The sequence below is a fragment of the Mytilus californianus genome, unplaced genomic scaffold (genome assembly GCF_021869535.1).
Source record: "Mytilus californianus isolate M0D057914Y unplaced genomic scaffold, xbMytCali1.0.p SCAF_8, whole genome shotgun sequence".
Taxonomy (NCBI): Eukaryota; Metazoa; Mollusca; class Bivalvia; order Mytilida; family Mytilidae; genus Mytilus; species Mytilus californianus.
In genome coordinates this window covers 49,159,601-49,182,021 of record NW_026262734.1, presented here as the reverse complement: position 1 = coordinate 49,182,021, position 22,421 = coordinate 49,159,601, and the positions used below count along the sequence as shown (strand labels likewise).

Below are 22,421 nucleotides of genomic sequence, written 5' to 3'. Positions count from 1 at the left end.
GTTTGGAGTACGAATTCTAACTCTGTTATCTATGCTTAGTTTATTTACAACCACTAGGTAGATGCCACTGCTGGTGGAGGTTTCCTACCTGAGGATATAAGCAGCCTAGTAGTTAGCACTTCTGTGTTGACATGAATTATCATTGAAATGGTCATAATAATAAAGTAACTGTTTACAAAACTTTGAATTTTTTAAGTACTTAGGATTTTCTAACCGAGGAATAGATTACATCATCTGTATTTGACAAAATCTTTCAGAGATTTGGTTCCTCAATGCTCTTCAATCTCGTACTTTATGAGGCCTGTTATTTTCTTTTATATCAGCGTCACTGATAAGTTTTGTATAGACGAAACGTGCGTCTGGCGTACAAAATTCGAATCCTCCTATTTATGATGAGTTTATTCAGGATTTTTATTTTCAATTTTCATTCAGCAATATAACAGTGTATCGTTTATTGCGTCATGTTGTTAGCCAAATATCTATTTAGGGTCAAGTGTCTACAGTATTGCATTAGTTTGTAACAGTTAAACATGTCCAGCTGATAGCTCTTTTTATCTTTCTGTTAAGATCTAAAAGCCTCTGATTAGCCTTGGATAAACAAAATACGTGTCTGGCGTACAAAGTATCATATATTGTGATGGCCATATTTTTTTGTTCTTGTAGAAATAGACTAACTTGGGTTAAATCTTTGAGAGCCCCTCTCTAGGTAACCATTGTTTGTATTGTTTTGATTGCTATGGACAATAGAAAGACACAAGACATCAACACAACAATAACAATAGGTGATTTAAATGGTGTTACTTGTACTTAGTAGACAGTATCTGATGGAAAAAAATCCAATACAATTCCAAAACAGATTTTATCTCTCTGAAACACAAAATGCATTTAACTAATATATATTTAGTGGATAAAGGCCTTAAAACGTTTCCAACTGAACAGGCTTGTCTGTATTCAGAGTTGTTGTTTATGTGCAAACACAGCCATTTTTGTTAAATCATCTAGTGACCATTGTTAATACTGATTTTACCTCATGCGCTGAGGTATTTAGAAATGATTTGTCAGAAAGCGGTTTTGGGGATTAAAAAAAATCTATATGATCATATCAGTTTAACAGATATTTATTATAAACTGTTTAATCGTTTAAAGAGTGCAATGTATAAATAAAAAAAATGCAGTGTACATTCGATCAGTGGTAACACTCACGAGGGATTGCCAATATGTTATATATAAAGTATAGTACGACTATAAATATTGTATTTAACATTGTTTAACTTGTCCTTACGTTATAACATGGCACAAGGAGATATGAATATGTCGAGATTTTGTAAGCCCATCGTTTTTGAAATGAAAATGAGAACAATGCAAAAAAAGAACCCACGTCACGAAATTTTCATATGATGTATATTTTTTATCATCTTAATTATGCATTTTGTGTGTTTTAGTGGTTCAAATCAAATTATCCTACAGTCTATGTTTGAAATAACAATGATAATGATAACTTAAAAAAACCAAAGGTGGTACGTAGGAATTTCTAAAACATTTATACACATTTCCAGACATTATGTAATATGTACAATTCATTTCCCGATCATAACAAAACACATCGTAAACATTCATATTTCAATCTTTTAATCTCTTATATATTTAAAAAATTATTGAGATTGCGAGAAAATGATACTTTCTCAGCAATGATCCTACATCACGTAAGCTAACTGGGCATTGCAAAGAAAAACAAAAATAACAAGTCCTTTTTTACGATTTGTTGACCAAATGATTTGTGATACATAAATATTTTATTAAAATATGATGCTATGTACCACTTGTCATGTTAATATTATATATGACACACTAGTTAAATTCTTCCTTATCATTGAATGTTTTTATACCATTTCCTGTGATTATCAATTGATGTTGTATGGCTAAAACGATTATGAATATTATGTTTCTGGCTAATATGTTAATTGTGCTAAGTAAAATCCAGTTTTCTTTGCAACTTAGTGGTGGAGTTTGTAAAAGTAAGGACAAAGGGTATGTAAACTGTTCTATAAATAGACCTTACTCAAAAGTCTAGCATTTGTCACACACTAGATAGAATTGAATAGTTTGAAGGAAAAATAAAAATTCACAATTCAAGTTGAAGTCCTGATACTGATTAATTGAAACATACATCGATTCCTTAGTAAAGGTGTTTTAATGGAATTATATAATTATATTCCTAATAACAATCGCATTGATACATATATAAGTATTTTCGCAAATAGAAAACGATATGGCGTTGTGTCCTATTAGGTTGACAGTAGTTGACGTATGTTCAAATCTCGTTAATATGTTAGAAAGAGACAAACCAAGATAACAAACATAAACTTAGGGAATCGCCTCTACTCGAAACAAGAAAGATACCTGGTGTGTCGACAGAGTAAGCGTATCCATGAGGATTTGCAGTGGTTAAATTACAGATAAGACTACTTTACTAGTATCCAAAGAACTAAGGGCACAACAACATGTCGCTTGGTGGTTGAGACACCGACCCAACACATCGGTCAACCCATTTGTGATGATGAAAGTAAAACTTATGTAGTGTCGATTTCGTTCGTTCATTTTTATAACTTGGTTGGATTAGCTTTTGTGATGGAGTAAACAGCTTAACATTATAACTCCTCTCAAAATGCAAAGAACATTTCGGTGTAAAAAATTCAGATACACTAAACAGCAAATGCTTGGAAAAATTTTAAAGAGACGTTTTCTACAATCGCAAGCAACTTATTGAATGATTATTTATTATATTTAGTACGTTTAGTTAAATACTACAAACTCAACCAAAAATTGCTAGTACATTTCTGTCTTGCTTGAAAAAAATTGATTCCATTTTGCTTGCAAACCATGAATTGACTTAAGTCTTGAGTAATTGCGCAGATGGTCCGAGTACACAGTTATTTCGTAGTGCATTTCTTTTAGACAATAAATGAAAATTAAAAAAATCCCACCTGCGCTTTCTCAATAATATTTTTACAGTGTGTTGTACTACTTTTGGGACAAATTATATCAAAATTATAGAAAACTTCATCGGCTCTAACTCAAAATATGGACAATTTCATGTTAAGGGGGTCTTCAAATCTTTTGACAGCTTCCGAAGTGCTAATTTTTAACATTTTTCAGCTGGACCAAATCACTACTTTACTTTAAAATTCATGACCCAAATTTTTTTACAGTGTCATTTCACCCCCCTACTTACTATTTGAGTCATAAAACATGGAGAAATAAATTTGGAAGGGGTATAAAAAAAATCGACAAGTAACACACTGTCCACACTAAGGACTATATTCGTGGACAACGAAAATCAAAGGACGATAACTGTGTACCCGGACCTAATAGGGTAGAAAAAGTTGAACAATCTTAATGAAACTTGATATGACCAAAGCTTAATAAATTATAAGACTGCTTACAAAGTTTCATGGCAATAGGATTTATATTATAAACAATATGACTAATTCTATATTCAACTTTGCGTGTTAAATTTAGACGTTAAAATTGAAAATTTTCAACTATCAACATTTGGGGCTTAAAAAATTAAAATATTGCAAAAATATACTTTTGAAATGCCTTAATATATAATATATTATGTATTAAAAGCAATAGAGTACTCATTTGATTTATCAGACTTATCATAATTATTAAAAAGTCAAATTTATATGAGCCTGTGGCTAAAAATGGAGGTTTTCCAATGAAGGGGGGGGCTTACATGAAGATGTAATATTTTCCAGCAATTTTAAATTTGTAAAGCTTTTTGGTTATAAATAATCCTTACATATGTATTTAATGTACTTTAAATGGAAAGAAAACTTACAAATAACATATCACATTAGTTTAAAAGGGTCTTAGGCCAAGTAAGACTGAAAATAATTTAGGGTCAATTTAAGCCGTATCACATATTTACATTTAAAAATGCATATTGAAGCTATAGGAAATAAAATTTTGTGTCTTTTCTATCATTTCTATACTCAGGTGACATGATACAATAAATCTGAGCACAAAAAGACTCTTGCATTCAACTTTATTTGCAGACAGTATGGTCTGATACAAAGATTTTTCACTTTTTAGTGAAAAACATGCATGCAATTTTAGTCTCAACAGGCTTATATTTGAACCACTTGCTAACCTACAGAAGAAAAGAAAGATATTATGTGACATAAAACAGGTACAAAAGACATTGTTAAGTGCTTTTTATACAAATTTAGTGAGGTCTTTATAATGGACTTCAACTTTTATGTTCCAAGCTCCTCACATTTAACTTGATCCAAACAGGGCGTTAGACGAGGATCATATATACAACACATTTTGCACATATTGTCCGAGATAATCTTCTTTTCTGTAGATTCAGAGTTCACAAATGAGTAATACAACTGGATTGAAGCATAGAAACACAAATATTGACACATAAAAACCTGTCAGATAGAAAGTCAGAATGCCACTTATGCATCAAAATTGAAAAAGCTATGAAATGCTTATTTTGACCATAAAATGCCAAAATTGGTCATTTTTGCAGAAATTCTATCAAATAAAAGTTTAAATCCTTTAGTTTTATGCTATTTGATAAATTGACACCATCAAATCATTCAGGGAAGTTGCCAAAGTACAGATTCTATATTTCCTGATTTCACCTCTTAGGTCCGAGTACACAGTTATTTCGTAGTGCATTTCTTTTAGACAATAAATGAAAATTAAAAAAATCCCACTTGCGCTTTCTCAATAATATTTTTACAGTGTGTTGTACTACTTTTGGGACAAATTATATCAAAATTATAGAAAACTTCATCGGCTCTAACTCAAAATATGGACAATTTCATGTTAAGGGGGTCTTCAAATCTTTTGACAGCTTCCGAAGTGCTAATTTTTAACATTTTTCAGCTGGACCAAATCACTGCTTTACTTTAAAATTCATGACCCAAATTTTTTTACAGTGTCATTTCACCCCCTACTTACTATTTGAGTCATAAAACATGGAGAAATAAATTTGGAAGGGGTATAAAAAAAATCGACAAGTAACACACTGTCCACACTAGGGACTATATTCGTGGACAACGAAAATCAAAGGACGATAACTGTGTACCCGGACCAGATGCTCAGAATGTTAAGTAAATAAAAACATACAGCAGAAAATATGAAACTAAGGAATCCATAAACGAAATTACCGATTTCCGTTACTGTTTTGTCCGGCTTAATGCCTAATATAAAGGAAAGGAAAGCAGATCCTGCTCCACATGTGAATCCCGTCGTTACTGTTATTAAATAAGTTGATAAGTTGTATCAAGTGATTAGGCATCACTCAATACCGGATTTGTAATAGATTCTAATCTTCCCCTGAGACATCACCAAAAACTCTGAAATTTGACAGAATTTGTAAATTGAGACAAAGTTCAATACAAAGGATAGACGAGACTGGTACAAACATTGAAAAATTAAAAGGCACAAAGAACTACACTTATAAAAGAGAGAAAGAAGAGAGGCGAAAGATACCAATGGGACATCCAAACTCACAAGTCAAAAACAAACTGACAACACCATGGCTAAAAAAGAAAAAGACCAACAAACAAATAATAGTACACCAAACACAACATAGAAAACACGAATCCCACCAAAAACTAGGGGTGATCTCAGGTGCTCAGGAAGGGTAAGCAGATTCTGCTGCACATGTGGTACCCGTCGTGTTGCTCATGTTAGTACAAACCCGGTAATAAATCTAATTCGGTAGGTCATATTCGTGAAAAGGGGACGTGATTGTAGTTGCGACATTAGGAACATGTCCGCTATCATCTGTGAAACGGTATCATTTGTATAACTTAAGCAAGAGCAAATCCGTTATAAATGTATGCAAGCAAAGCTATTTAAGATTTATCTATACCTATGTTTGAGTATCAGAAATTTTTTTTATATCGTTGAAAACCAGATAACAATACCGACTGGACAAATAACCTCAACTGTAAGACAACATCATGATACAAAAGACTAATCGAAGTTCTTAACACAGACACTTTAGTAGGGAGCAACTGGACTATTCCCTTTCACCGAAATACATACATTGCACATAAAATGCGGAAAAGGGAAATTATCAATGGAGATCCGAGAGACAATCGTTTTATCCATACATCACGAGTGTGTCCCAAATATCAAGGCATAAAGATAAATAGATTAATGCTGACATGCTTAAACATAGATTCCATATAAGTACAGATTCTAGACTACATCTGAGGTTTATTCAAAACCAAACTTTTCAAAACTACTTGTATATGAGTCAACAGTCATTTAGTTTACAACAATCGAGTTGGTATTGTTTGCTTTTGAATTCTTAACTCCAAAATAAACATTGAACAGTTCAAAAATTCTATTCTATTTAGTTATAGATTGATTCAATTGATTTTTCATAGAACCGCTATTCACAGAAACCTTTGAAATTGAAACACTTATGCTGAAAGCAAATAAAAAAATTTGAAAAGATTATTAAGAATTGTGAGAAAAGACGTTTAACCATGATAGGCAAAATAACAGTTATCAAATCATTGATTATACCAAATATTTCTTTTTTAGCATCTGTTTTTTGTAAGCTGACAGGAACCACCTGTTTTATTTATCCCGATTCACAAGTAATAATTGTTGCATAAATGAATTAATAGTAAATACACAGCACTGATCGATAAGTGTGTCTATTTAATTATGGTCTTTCCCCTACATGAGGAAAGACCTAATTGTTTTTCTGATGTTTTTTTTTTTCCTTTTTTTCTCCTAACATATTGTTGACAATCAATCAATCAATTTGAGGGTGGGGTTGAGCTCTCAAAGTATTTTAGTAAAAACAACTTAATGCATCTATAATGAACCTTATTAAGCTGTTATATTTTACCATCATTATTAAAAAAGTAAAAGTAAAATTAAGATTCAATGACCAGGTTGATATCAATTTCAAGTGCTTATATATAAAATGCAAGTGCAGCACCTATGACAAATAATGCATTATTCAAAACTATTGTATTTTTAAAACCCTGCTTCTTCTTTTAAAATCTGATGAGGTCATGTGTAGATGTAAAAACCAAAATTAGAATATTTACCATTTACTTCATCATTTCTGTACTTGAGGGTTTATCAAAAATCTACACACTCAGTTTTTGTTTTAAACATCTGTTTTTAAGTAATATTATCTGTCCCCTAATCAGTAGTGGATGACAGATTTATATCTCTACTTAACCATTTTATAATTGAGAGAAGATATGAAATTTTCACTCTGAAGGGCTTAGATGCAAGACTGTGTTTATTTCATGATTGAAAATCATATATTATGATTTAATTTAGATGTAATGTAATATAATGATTACCAGAGAGTAATCCTGGATTTCTGATAAAAATTAAAGGCACCGTTCACTAGAATGCTGGACTAATGAAGTAAATTGTTAACAGCGTGCAATATATTGTTGAATAAAAAAAAAAGAAATTGAAACACTTAAAAAAAAAACTTGATATTTCTAGGAAAATCGATGGTTTATACCCCGACATACAACCAGAAATAAATTTGCTTTCTATGAAATGTATGAACTGTAAACAACTGTTATACGAGTTGAAGGTCGAACTAATTACCAAACCAGGTTTAACCTCCATTTACTTCGGAACATATCTTACCATGCAAGGAATATGGCAGTTTTGTTTTACTTGTTCCGTTGAATAATACCAGAGCACACATAGTAAATACTCAGAACATATATTTGAATTTAGAAAATTGTACAAATGATATTCTAATTAACATTTTATTTTACAGTGAAGATGTATGTTGTTATAACTATGAAAATATCAATGATGTCTGTACACGTAAGTGGTCATTATATAACATTTTTATCGAATTCTGACCAAAATTGTTATTGTTATACATTAGCCGCCGAGTTAATTCTTTTTTTATTATCAATGTCGGTTTAATTGTTTGAAATCTTTTATTGTCGATTTTGAATTGTCACGGAAAATGTTCTTGCTTGACCTGAATTTTGCTATTTAAAAGTAGAAGCATAACAGGACAATCACCCATATATGTTTGTGTGATATAATTTAATCATGGAATGCATTTCACTTTCCATTCTTTTGAGGCAATAGACGTATTGATTTTAAGGAGGGATCAACCAAAACTTACACACGCTGCAAGCAGATAGACATACTGATCTGAAGCATAATCAACATTTCAAAAAGGCTAGTACGACAGAATGAACACTTTAGAAGCATCTTAACAATTATGAACACTTAAACAAAGCGAGCAGATACTGTGTTAATTGACTGATAGACAACCGTCATTGTGTTTTTTCTAATGATTAAAATCATTTTGCCTTAATTTCAGAGTGCATAATTGGGACTGTTTCCCTACAGGACGGACTATGTTTTCCATGCAGAGAGAACAAGTACGGCTACAAATGCTTGAATGATTGCAAGTGCGATCACTCACAGAGGTAATAGTTATTAAAAATAACATTTTATATTTAACAAGTGAAATTAAGAACACTTCCATATGTGCATGATGTAATATAGGTATCATGGTTTACGTAAATGAGTCGTGATTTATACATGCACACCAATGAAACTTCATACCAAGGATACACAAAACCAAGAGGTCCAATCATGATTTAGAAAAATGTACAATATGTGAATTGATTCATCCATTTCCTCTTTGGTAGGAATTAAACGTTTTATCATGAAGTAAGAAATGTTTATCAAAGATAGGTAAGTCATAGGTTTCCTTAAGGTGCATAAACATGGTACATTAGTAAATTCTGATGAAAATAATGATGAATACTCGGATTGCATTTCATTTATTTTCTTTCATATTTAAATAAAAAATGATACATGTAGAGTTTATCATCTTTAAGTAGATACATTTTGTATAATTTAGTTTAATCTTACTCATAGCATTCAACATTTTTGTAGATCTTGTTTTGCACTGCTGATATCAATATAACGTTTTATATTTATGAGTAATAAATGAGGACATAACCTAAAGTAGTCCAATTTTAAAATATCTACCGATAAATATACAATATTTTTTTCTTCATAAAGGATGATACGTTTCTTGGGTTTTCATGTGAAGAGGTTTCTAAAAAAGATACAGAGGCTTTTGATCATTTGACACCAAACTTTACTCTTCTTATCATTTTAAGTAAAAGCTTCATGACGATATTCTACAGCTTTTGTTATGTAGGTAACGTCCTTTTGAAAGACGATTTTACCAACATAGCAAAGGTATTAACCTATCCACTTCAACATTGTTATTCAAACATCGACAATAATCGCTTTGCTTCTTTATACGGGGACGCTATACCCTGTAGACGCAACCGGCCTAGCTCCTTTTATAGTTCATGCGATTACCTAATTATATTTTGTTACCTTGATTTGTTGTAATAGATCTATGATATTCGAACATCAATAAACTATTGTTGCCTTAACTTAAAGTTAGACGAAATATTGCTTCTTACGGAATGAAAATTGTAACTCATTATCTCTGGTGACGTCTCATTTTTAAGTCGTTCTATTTGAATATTTCCGATTGTGAAATTTGAACTGAGAAAGCATTCGTAGCGTGTGTTTTTGGAGTCCATTCATTGCTTTTTGTTTTTATTAGTTAACTTGATTAGCCTTGAAAAATCCATGAAATTCATACGTCGATAAACTGTTGGTGACCAAATATACGTAAACTTTTCATCAATCAGTTATTTTACACTATGGTTAATCATAATAAAATTGAGAATGGAAATGGGGAATGTGTCAACGAATCAAAAACCCGACCATAGAGCAGACAACAGCCGAAGGCCACCAATGGGTCTTCAATGCAGCGAGAAACTCCCGCACCCGGAGGCGTCCTTCAGCTGGCCCCTAAACAAATATGTATACTAGTTCAGTGATAATGGAACGTCATACTAAACTCCAAATTATACACAAGAAACTAAAATTAAAAATGATACAAGACTAACAAAGGCCAGAGGCTCCTGACTTGGGACAGGCGCATAAATGCGACGGGGTTAAACATGTTTTTTGAGATCTCAACCCTCCCCCTATACCTCTAGCCAATGTAGAAAAAACAAACGTACAACAGTATGCACAGTAAAACTCAGTTTAAGAGAAGTCCGAGTCCGATGTCAGAATAGGAAACAAAAGAAAATAAACAAAATGACAATAATACATAAATAACAACAGACTACTAGTAGTTACTGACATGCCAGCTCCAGACCTCAATTAAACTGATTGAAAGATTATGTCTTCATCATATGAATATCAGGCACAATCCCTCCTGTTAGGGGTTTAGTATTATACCGTCATAGAATATATGAAAAGAACATAACCCGTGTCATGCCAACAACTGGTTTTAGAATAAATATGTTTAATTCCGATGCAAACACCCTATAAGTGAATCAATATTAAAGCCAAAATATACAATCTTTAATGACCTGACAACAGTATCGTAACTATATCCCTTCTTAATAAGTCTGTTTAAAGGTTTTGTTAGCTTTTGAGGTGAATACTGACATTTTTGTGCTTTGTAAAGAATATTACCATAAAAGATTGGATGTGAAATACCCGAACGTATAAGATGTCTGCATGTTGAGTTATATTTACGAATGATGTCCTTATACCGATGATAACATTTAGTAAATTTATGCCTGTTTTGTTAATTTGTTAACTGCTTGTAAAATTTCAGTAATGAAATATTTATCTTTAACCCGATTTAAAGAATATATGAAACTTGATTTCAATGTTTCAGCATAAAAATAATAGAAAAATCAAAGATTATGTTTGGAAGCTTGACTGTATTTCTATCCGGATATTACATCCTGATGTTGTTTCACAAAAGTCCAAAAATCTGAAAATACCAATTTTTGTCTTGATTTGCATGAACAATTACTCAACATTCTCAAAAAGTATGACTTATGTCTGAATTTTTCTTGACAAATTCTGACTTATTTTAAATTTGTAAGAAATTTACTCGACATATTCTCGACATTCTGAATACTGTCTTAAAATGTCTTGGCAAATTCTCGACATTGAAATATTGTCTTGAAATTTCTCGACAGGTTCTCGACATTCTTTTTTTTTCTCAGTATGGCTTGACATATTCTGAACATTTTGAATTGTGTCTTGAATTAACTTGACAATCCTGAGCTTTACAAATCATAACCAATATACATGAATAATTTTTGGGTTTATTTTATCTTTATAGAATATACTCTTATATCACGTTATAGTTATTACAACAAAAACAAAAATTGGGCGTAATTATTTTTTATCATAAAAAATATGGGTATGTAAATATTTTACAAATATAAGTATGCAATTATTAACAAATACAACAGTGAATATCAAATGTAATCCAATTTAAATGTGGGTTTGTAAATGATTATAAATGTTGATTTATGAATATTATAAATACGTGCTAAATGATTGAAATACATTATACTGCAGACATATTTCATTTTTCATGTATAATATTCAATGTTAACATGGTAAATAAACAAATAATGTACCAAAATGTTGTTTCTTCTAAGTTTATTTTAGCGGTAATAGAAATGTGTATAAAACAGCAAATGAAAGTGTTTGGACTGTCAGGAATGTGTCGATACACAATTCAGATGAAATTTATACTGTCGAGATAGTGTCGAGTCATATTAAGACATCTTTAGGACCATCAAGAATGTGTCAAGATATATTCAGACATTTTAAGACTGTCAAGAATGTATAGACATATTAGGACATCTTTATGAATTTCAAGAATATGTCAAGACTTATCGAGACAAATTTTAGACAGTCGAGAATTGATGGAGAATAATCAAGACACTTTTCAGACTGTCGAACTTTTTTTGAAAATGTTGATACTGTCAAGACATATGTCGAGTAAAATCAAGTAATGATACAGATAACCGAGAGCAATTTATAGAATCTAGGTAGTTATTTAAGACAATTTCAGACTTTGTCAAGAATATTTACAAAAATTTCAGACAAAAAGAGAATGTCGAGTAAAAATTAATGCAAATTCAGACAAAAATTGGTCTTTTCAGACTTTTGGACGTTTGGAGTGTTGGGAGACATTACAATCCGTTTGTGGGAGAGGCGAACAGCCGAGACATCCGGCACTCTACTTTTTTTTTCTCATTTTGTGATTAACACAAGTACATATCAGATCATATATATTTTTTTACACAACATATACATGTTGCTTTCATGATTACTCTATTTTATGGTGAGATAAGTAAATTTCAACAATATCTGATACATGTAAGACTGTAATTTTTGATCACATATGTGGTAAAATCGACACCTGATTATTTGCAAATACATCTCAGCAGCCTTGTTATATATTTGATCTTATTTGCTCGACCTTATCATTTATCATTATACTTATGGAAGTGACTTTTTCCAGCGACTCATTCTACCATTACTTACGTACTTTACCCGAGTGTTGTTTTAATAGCCAGTAAATTAAGATACGATCCATGTCAGCTTATCGATCCTTTGAAATTATTGATACTAAAAGGTTATCGTTTGTACATTGTTATAAGAACTTTAAAATACTTTGTGTAGGTTCTAACATTGATTTTATTATCAATAAATTAAAACATAACAAAATATGAATAGCTAAACAGTTATTAACATTAACGGTTTTAAATCCTGGAGTACTGATATTTTCGCATTACACAATGTGATGTTTTCCTAGACTGAGATTCATATGTGATTCGTACTTTCAGTTAGTTATGTTTTGTGCCTTGTTTCGTTCATGCTTGGTAAAGATCTCTTTAATGTAAATTTATTAGATGTGCAGTGACTGTTATTTGTCTTGGATACATGGATTTTTTATTATATGTTATTGGCTTTGAATTATCTTTCGTAACAGTTATTACTCTCATATCGATATTTCAGGCTTTTATTAGTTTCTTAGGTGTTTAATGCTTTGTATCGATCTGATTAGCCAAGCCCTTTTCCAATGAATTTTAAAACTTGCTCCTGTGTTGTAATGTTACACCACTGTCCCAGGATAGGGGATTGTTTAGCGCCCGAAAACATGTTTCACTCTGCCCTATTCTGCATATGCATGTCCCAAAAAGTATTAAAACCAATGAAGAGTCCAAATTATTGTGTAAAATCTGGCTGATACTATCAATATCAGGGTTAAAACATAAGGTTTTTATGAAAGAATTAACTATTTTATATACAGTAAATTATGAGATATAACCTTATTGTTATAATTCATGTCAGCACTCAAGCACAGACTCCTGGCTAGTGTTTACTTCGGGGACCACACGTCAACCAGCAGTTGCATCGAAGCAGAGGTTGTAGATTTAATCGTATGTTGTTAAAACCTGATGGCCCTTTTATGTTATATCAGCTGTTCAAAATTTGTATTACAATTTTAAAATTTTGAAAATTCTGACTTCAAGCATCAAGCATCAACAAAGAGCTATTTATTGTCGAAATGCTTATTTGAGAAGATCAATTGGTACCGTTAATCATTTGTACTGCCATTGGGTTCATACCTCAGCTCGTGGACTGTTAGCCTATGATAAGACCCAGTCAAATAAAAGGTGTCAGGTAAGTAAACAGAATTGAAACTCGTTGATTTTTGGTGTATTAGAAATGACTTAAATATTTTCCTATTTTGATAGTTTAAATTTAGAAGTCGCCTACCATTTGACATTGCGATTTTCATTATAATTTTCAAGGTGCGATGCAAAAATAGGATGTATTAGAATGACAGTAACAACAATAGATGCTGGAAATAAAGGTACTTACTTTCAATTTGAGCGGAACGTACATATTTGAAACTATATGAAATCCAACTAAATTTAAAACAGGTGAATGATCTGGTATGAAATATTTTATATGCCAAAACTAGTAAATTACCCGTAACGCATCTACAAATGGAAGATCTTATATATACAGTTCCTTAAAGACACAACAAATTAAAAAAAAAGTTTTTTGTTTCAAACATAAATAGAAGCGTTATATTGGATTACTAACTCGCTATTAGCAGCCAGTTAGATTAATTTTGCTGTAGCCGAAAAACAATTACTTAATAACGATACTTTCTTACGATTTTATACATTCAGTACTATTTCCTATGATACTTTTGTAATTATGGTAAATGCATAAGTAAGTTATAAACAAATTAAACGTTTGAGTTAATACAGAGGTAATGCATTTGGCAGCTAATATGAAATAAGGAGATGTGGCATGAATACGAATGAGACAAATATCTACCAGAGTTCAAATGAAGTGAATGTAAGTAATTATAAGCAACCGTAGAGCCGTCAGCAATGAGTAAAATACATGCCATATAGTCGGCTATAAAAGGCGCAATAATGAGAAATGTGAAAAACAATTCAACGAGAAAAATTATTTACAACGAAACAATTTACGAAAAACAATATGACAGCCATGAACCAACGACAACCACTGAACTACAGGCTCTATGATACAATTTACTAGGAGTTCTAACCTTAAAGAATAGGAGTCGATTTCTTGTTAATGGCGCTATAGATCAAATAATCTCATTAATTGGCATACGTTATCTTTGGACAACACTTTATTAAAGATACAACTAAAAAAAATACGATACAAAGGAAAATTAAAGATCACTGGTATGAAGTTAAAGATAACTGGCATGGTTCATTGAAAAATCGAAAATAAAAACAAAAACTAGTTTGTTCTGTATTGTCAATTCGCTCGGAGGATTGTCAGTTTTAAAGAATTGAAAATTATTGTCATACACGTGGTGCGTTGGACAGGACAAGACCTTCAAATCATTGATGGTACTTCTTTAAAATATACGATGTCCTCCATTTGAAGCATCTTTCATTGAAAAGGAAATATGAGAATTTAAAAATCAGTTTGTTATACAAACACGTTCGGATCAATAAATAGCATTGATATGAATCTTAATCGAAAGCCAATAAATTTTGTAAGGATATGTTTTGACATAAGCTTGTTTTATTAGTAGAATATAGTTTCACATCACAGAATGTTACTACCACTTATCTGTTCCGAGAGAAAGCTTCAAACAGAAATGGTAAGTAAATATATAGTTGTGTACGACATGTAATTATACAATTTCTTTTTGGTTTGCACCGTAATGTTATTTCTTTTGTGAAGCTTGAAATTATGGAAAATTTGTTTTTCGTAATGAGAAACGTATTCAATTTCAGTGTTTAGATTAAGTAGTTGTGGTAAAGGCATACAATAAGAAGAAAAAAGCACATGTTGAGTTAAACAACTTGTGAAACATTGGAAATCATATGCATTATATAGGAAAAATAGAACAAATTGGATGTACGTCACTTAAGACTTCAAACCTACTACACATGCTAAGGAAACAAAAAAAGGTTATCATTATTCTGTATAAAATGTAGACGACTGTTAATCTATCTATCAAGCTGCATGACTGAGAGGAAGTATGACTATTCAACCCTACTAATACCATTGTCTTTAAACCACAAACTCCGTTAGTTATATCTGAAGAAAATTAAGCAGGGATCATGTGATAATTTTGACGCATTCGATAAATTTCAGCGCAATTTTGGTTCTTCCCCTGTATATGGCTTTATTTTGTTGCAATGTCAATTATCTTGTGCTACTGAACTTGTAATGCTATACTCTGCTTGAGTTCTGGTATCTTATTATAACGTTTTATTTTGTTGAACTTATAGGACCTTCAACCATGGAATTCATTATATACACACTCTGCGTTATTGGATTTCTGATAATAATGGGATTAAGCCATTTTGTTCGTTCTTACCGAAAACAATCTTCAATTAACATACCAAGGGAAAATGAAGGAGAAGGTATAGGAATGAGACAAGAAAGAGTTGAACCACCATACATTGAAATATACGATGAAATTGACGAGCACTTAATGGGAGAGGACAAGAGTGACACCGCAGTAACACCACAATTAAGGAATATCAATGCAACTGTATCAAAGGCTCGTACTGATAAAACAACAAGTAGTCACGATGATACCTCAAGTTATCTTGATCCATGTTTTGCAGTGGATGAAACTGAAAATAAAAGTTCATCTAAGGAATCCAGTTCAAGTAATTCCTCGAACTTTGACCTTGTCATTCCAGATCATGCAGGATATCTCAATCCCTACCAACCTCTTCGTGAAAGGCAACTAATATCAGATGGCTATGAAGTTACGGTTCATGTTCATAAAAATTCCGAGAGTTCGTCTGGATCCGAGTCGTCGGAAGAAAGGAGTTCTAGTTATAAATATTCTCACGTTTATCAACAATTGCAAAAAGATCAAAGTTTTAATAAACATGAATATGAAAAGGCAACAAAAACGAATGAAATGTATATTGATTTAAACGAGAAAACTGAGATACAGGACTGTGGAAATAAAGTATGTACTGACAGTGAGGACAAAGAGTCCAACAATTTGCTAAATAAAACAGAAACCGATGGAATAAATAATGGAAAAGGATTGTTAAATGAACAAACAATAGGGGATGCTTGTAGTGGAATTTCAGAGAAATCACTAAATGAAGACAACGATAACCTTGACTACACTGATAAATCACTAAACACAGATAAAAATCAAATGGTTTATGCCGGGGAGTGCGACGAACACGTTCAACATTTCGATATTGTGACTGATTATTTAGATATGCAAGATCCTGTAAATACAGGAACAATATAACCAACAGCCAGATCTACGTTTTATTTATCATCACATTTTCATGATAAGACAAATTAAAATGTATCGTTGTGTTATACACTGTAAACCGTATCATACCTTGATGTAACATCAACTTTTATAAAGGACATTTTATGTTGTTTATTAATGTAAAGATTTAAAGGTAATATAATCCTTTATGAAATTGAGTTGCAAAAATCCATTAAACTGACTGTTCAGTTGTGTCATTTGTATGTATGACATCTACGTTACTTTAGACTGATATATATCATTTAAGCATATCATGGCGTTTGAATAGATTTGAAGAGCAAACATACCTAATCACCTATTTAAAAACTCACAGAAAAGTAAAATCAAATCATTTATTTCAGCAAAATTTATTAAGGATGTAACGAAATCAGATAAGTACAAAAATGTGTTATCTGGCATTGCTTTTGTAGAAAATCAATATATGGTTTTAGAACTCATTAAAAAATGATATATACCTATAAGATTTTAGCCAATTGGCAAATAAAGATTTGATGCCAAAACAATTTTCTGATAGGCCTTTTAAACTCTACTTGTCTGGATAAAAAGTGTAGTTATCTATCTTATAGTCGAAAATACCCGTTCTCTACCTGTTGTATAAAACACTCCGTTGCAATTAATTTCAGGAAAATGCACTCTGAATGTACTTCTAATCTAAACACATACTTGTAAAATAAAGAACATATAATGAAAACCACAACTTTACCCTCCAGGAAATGGAACTGAAGAGTCAGACAGAGCGTTTACATGAAATACTATTAATAAAACTAAATATACATATCTGCAGACTTTAATATATTAGATATGCAAGTACGTACTGTTTAACCTCTCCGCAACATGAGGTTGAAATTGACAACATTCTAATTCTAATTTTAGGAAGATCTTTAATCAACAAAGGGACAATACACAATCCAACCAATAAGACACCAGCAAAATATAAAATGAGCAATTATAAAAAGAATGAAAGGAATAACAAAGAAATATTGGACAGCACAACAGACCACAGTACTTACCAACATCCCACTCCTCAGCAGAAAATGCATGTTAACAAAAAAAACAAACATTACCTGCATCCATGTTCTAGATAGGCTCATATGGTGTTAGCACTTATACTTATGGAACGTGAACCATATTCATGTGGACGCAAGCTATAATCGCCATCTTTCAAGATCATATGTCATTAAAGTAAAAAGTCATCACTTATACAATGTTATAGCACTGAAAAATTATACAATTAACAATCAATATGCTATAAACGAAAATGTTTCAAAAAGGTTTGTATATGTATACATGCATATACTCATATCATTTCGCTGCCATCAATCGCTCAATTTCAAAGTGGGCAATGATTCTTGAATGAAAAGGAATATGTTCTGTCTTTATTTTTATCAGATCAAAAGTACGTAACAAAAGTAGCAAAAAGCATTTTAAAACTGCCAATTATTAGCGGACGACTGCATTCTGTGATATTCTATTTCCAAAGTATCATAATATTATTTATATTCGGTCATTTCGAGAAGAGTCAGTTAATTTTAAAAATGAACAATAAGCATAGCTTTTCTTTTTCCAGTATTTGATGAAAATGTTACTTATTGAATATAACGTAGGTGATAGTACTAGCTTCAATCATTTGTAGAGCGGCGAATGTTAAAAGAGACGCTTAGCTAATGAGTTGAAATTACCAAAATACCTCAAGGAATTTTAATGTCTTAAAATGTCTATCGATTATTCGACTTCAGAAAATATGTGTCGTAAATGTCAATGACGTTAAAAATTACATATACTGACGTTATCCGACTTTCAACGAAAACCAAATTGCTATTTTTTTTGGATTAATCTCATAGTTAACCCCTTTGCAAACATGATTTGTGAAATTAATTGGTAAATATGGTCACTCTTGCACTTCATATATCATCAGGGCATTTCTAATTAGTCATAAATTTTAAGCACTGAGCATCTAAAATTGTTGAAAAAAAAAACACACACAAACTATCACTGTTTTTCACTCAAAATTATTTGCACGTGCAATAAAAGTGTATTGTAAAGGTACAACCGTAAAGCCGTCGTTCAATCATCCCGATTAATTATTTGAATGAATTTAGTAAACACCAGTATAATGGTTAAACATTTGCATTTTATCAAAATTTTATTCAGGATATTTGTCACACTTGAACCGACACTGTTCTGATTTCTTGTTATAAGGCCACATTAGGCAATTTTTGCGATGGTAATTTGAAGTAATTATCACGCGTATTTCTTGTTTACTTTAGAATATATGAAGCTTTGCGATTTATTTATTTTGTTAAGTATTATTGTTTAGCCATGTTTGTTGAATTTAACCATGAAAATAACAATCATTGTGAGGAGGGTTATGTTTTCATGTGTGTTCGATCTGTTGGATATTCGGCCAAAAAGACAATTACACTAGTTCGTTTAAAATGGCCATAAGTCCGATACAAAGAAAAGGTTCTCTGAAGTTGGAATCGACAAATAAATTACCTGCATTATTGCAATTGCTGAACTTTTAAGTACAGCAACAAAATATGGAAAAAAAGTCTGCTTAATGATACAGCAGTGAGACATGTGAGACATGATCAATAACATATTTATTTCATTTAATTCTGCAATGATACATAAACTGAGTGTACCATATTTAGGTATCACGGGCTTTTTTTTTAAAGCTACACAAGTAAACAAAATTTGAAACCAGTAGCAACAGTTATGAAGCCAGAATTATCAAATTCTATGTTGGTTGAAATCAATGGTGACCATCTCTATACATCAAAGTGTATAATTTTCAAGAAAATGTCCCATAGAAAGTGAAAACATTACATACCATGCTGGAAGATTAGCAAATCTAATTGATGGTTATGTTAGATCAGGCGACGCTGATATGATATACCAAATGAAGCATGAGAAATACTCAATATTGCAGTTTATCATGCTACATATTTTACCACATGCTTGGCATTAAGACCAACATGCATTGATAAATCTAAGTATGATTTAACGTTTTAAAGGGTAGTTGAAATCATTGACAAAGACATTATTCGTGACAAAAAGACTCTTGTTAAATTATCAATGTTGATAATGTACATGATGTACCAGTCTTTCTAACCAAATAACATAAGTAGGACCAACTGCATGCGCAACTACTCTAATCTTTGCAAGCGAAATTTCTATTGGCGACGCCTTTAAATACTCGAATAACATTACATCAAAATCGGAAAGTGCTCAATGCTGACAGACGGTGGTGTAACCAGCTGTTCGACTTTATATAGCAACCATGATGAGGCAGATACCATGATTTTCCATGTTATCACCCTGATGCTATTTGATGGAAAAGACGGTAAGAATATAATTGTTATCTAATCAGATTATACTAATGGTCTTGTCATGGCTGTCCATTTCTACCTCATGCTTGAATTACTAACAAAAGTATGGTTTCAGACTGGTTCAATTGACAGCTTGATGGATAATAGACAATTTGTCTCAGTTCGCACCACTGTTTCGTCATTTGATCCAGTTGTCACCGAAATTCTGCCGATCTTTCATGCCATGAGTGGATGTGGTTCCAAGCTTTTGTGTAATCGGAAAAAAAATCGGTATGCAACCATCTTAGGACGAAAGCGCCACCCTTCAGTAACCGTGTATCATTAGCTCACGGTGATGTTGATAATGCTTTAGATGATGCTAGGGTATTTTGTACTGCGTTGTTCGACTTAACATATAAGTTGAATAAACTGCACAACAATTCAAATTTGCTAAGACGACAATGGCTATATATAAAGATAAAAGTACAATAAAGCTTTCACAATGTGCACTAGTTTTAAACAACGCGTACTTCATTTGTTCGTGCAATATGGCAAAATATGGTGAAGGCAAATGTCGCCAACCCAAATAAAGGTAGGCCAAGTAAGTTTGGTTTGAAAATTTAGCTAAACTACAAGTAAAAGCCAGCTTATTTGGAAGAAAATGGCATCAGACTGTTTACAAGACCTTTTTTGTCCCAATTTAATATACCCTCATATTTCAGTGGCTTTCCAAATGTTCCCGACCTTCATCCCGGACGGCCTCTGTTACAGGACCAACATAATGTATTTATTGTTAATGTGTACTCGTACTAAGCATGCATAAAATATTTACCACTGAACGTTAAGCAACCATTGATCAATCGATCAATCTGTCTTGCACGGATGGGTGTTTTATCAAAATGTAGGTTATTGTAATACTTCCCGGGCCGTTTCATCTGACATAGGTGATGACACAGACGAAATATCATAAACATTTTTTATTGAATATTTTGTTTAACTAAATTGTGGTGTTTCTCGTTCATTTCGTATGTGAATTCTAACTTTTTTAATTTTTTCTACGTTTCATATGAACATGATCGATGAAAACTGTCATGCCTTACTTTTGAATTTGTTATAAAACCCGTTGAATGCACTACAGTACCGTCGAATGAAAGTAATCGTAATTGTCGCTTCAATAACTCATGCTTCTTTTATTATCTGAAATTGTCGAGTATTGAGAATAACAACAGAAATTAATTTCAAGAAAACTCAGTGACATGTCGAATCAAGGGAAACAAAGACGAAATTTATACTGCAAATATTGTTGGTTTTTTTCAACAGTATGTTTCGGATACTTCTATTGATATCTATCATTCTCAGATGTATGTAAATCTTGTCCAGAAATATAATTTATCGAGGTCGAAGATAAAGGTTATTTTGTTGCAGCTATTAATTAGGTTTTGAAATCTCCATCAAACGTGTTACAGTACTTGCAACCTTAGGCGTTACTATTTTAGCGATCAGTCAGCGGTCATCGGTCATGGATCAGTCACCGATCAGTCAAGTTCGCGTCAAACTCACGTCACCAATCCGTCAGACTTATAGTAAAAATATTTGACTGATCGGACGGATCTGACGGATCGGACCGATAGACCTTTCTGACGGATTGAACTCTACTACGTCACATGATGAACTAATACAAATTACGGAATCTTAGTTTCGTTTCATTTAATTAAAATGCACTTATAATATAATATTATTTAATAAACAATGTTTAAATGTCACCAATATGTGCTAATATTAAAATTTTAAGTGTTATTCGGTCATTACAAGTGTTATTTGGATAATAACGGTGTTATTTGGTCATTCGAGGTACCGATTTTTATCGCGATAAAGTTCGCGTCAAACAGTAACACCTAAGGTTGCAAGTACTGTACATTCGAAAAGTTAAAAAATACGTCATTCTGACGTCATGTACAAGTTGGAAAGGCATTTAAGTCGGAACTTAAACATTGGTAAAAAACTACTAGTATACTGTGAACAGGGAAATTGTTGCAGCAGTTTTATTTTCGCTATTTTCACGGAAAGAATTAAAACGCGAAAATACAACGACCGTGACAATTTCAAGGAAACTTTATTTATAAGATGAAGACCATGCATGTACGTAAATGTGTATGATATGTACAGGGCAACTGTATAACACCGATTTTACAGACGACAGATCTATTCCTAAAAATCACGACTGTATTCTTAAATAGAAAAGCAATGTTACATATCTTGACTTTAACTCAAGTTAATATTATTATCATGGAATACATCTCAAGCAAGCGGACTTTACGGTGGTTATTGTTATGTAAACAACACTGTTGACAAATATGAAATGACACTTGTCAATCAGC

General features: G+C 31.9%; 2 protein-coding genes across 2 annotated transcripts; both read left to right on the top strand.

Moving 5' to 3' along the window:
- The first annotated feature begins 1,913 nt into the window (after positions 1 to 1,913).
- On the top strand, positions 1,914 to 13,827 carry LOC127712065 (uncharacterized). The gene is made up of 4 exons (XM_052218258.1): positions 1,914 to 2,028; positions 7,802 to 7,851; positions 8,366 to 8,474; positions 13,728 to 13,827. The coding sequence occupies exons 1-4, from the start codon at positions 1,916 to 1,918 to the stop codon at positions 13,825 to 13,827; spliced, it is 372 nt and encodes a 123-aa protein (XP_052074218.1). The 5' UTR covers positions 1,914 to 1,915.
- Positions 13,828 to 14,782: 955 nt separating this feature from the next.
- Positions 14,783 to 17,081, top strand: LOC127711306 (uncharacterized). The gene is made up of 2 exons (XM_052217301.1): positions 14,783 to 15,073; positions 15,711 to 17,081. Exon 2 carries the CDS (start codon positions 15,722 to 15,724, stop codon positions 16,703 to 16,705), a length of 984 nt encoding a protein of 327 aa, XP_052073261.1. The 5' UTR covers positions 14,783 to 15,073; positions 15,711 to 15,721; the 3' UTR covers positions 16,706 to 17,081.
- Positions 17,082 to 22,421: the final 5,340 nt, after the last annotated feature.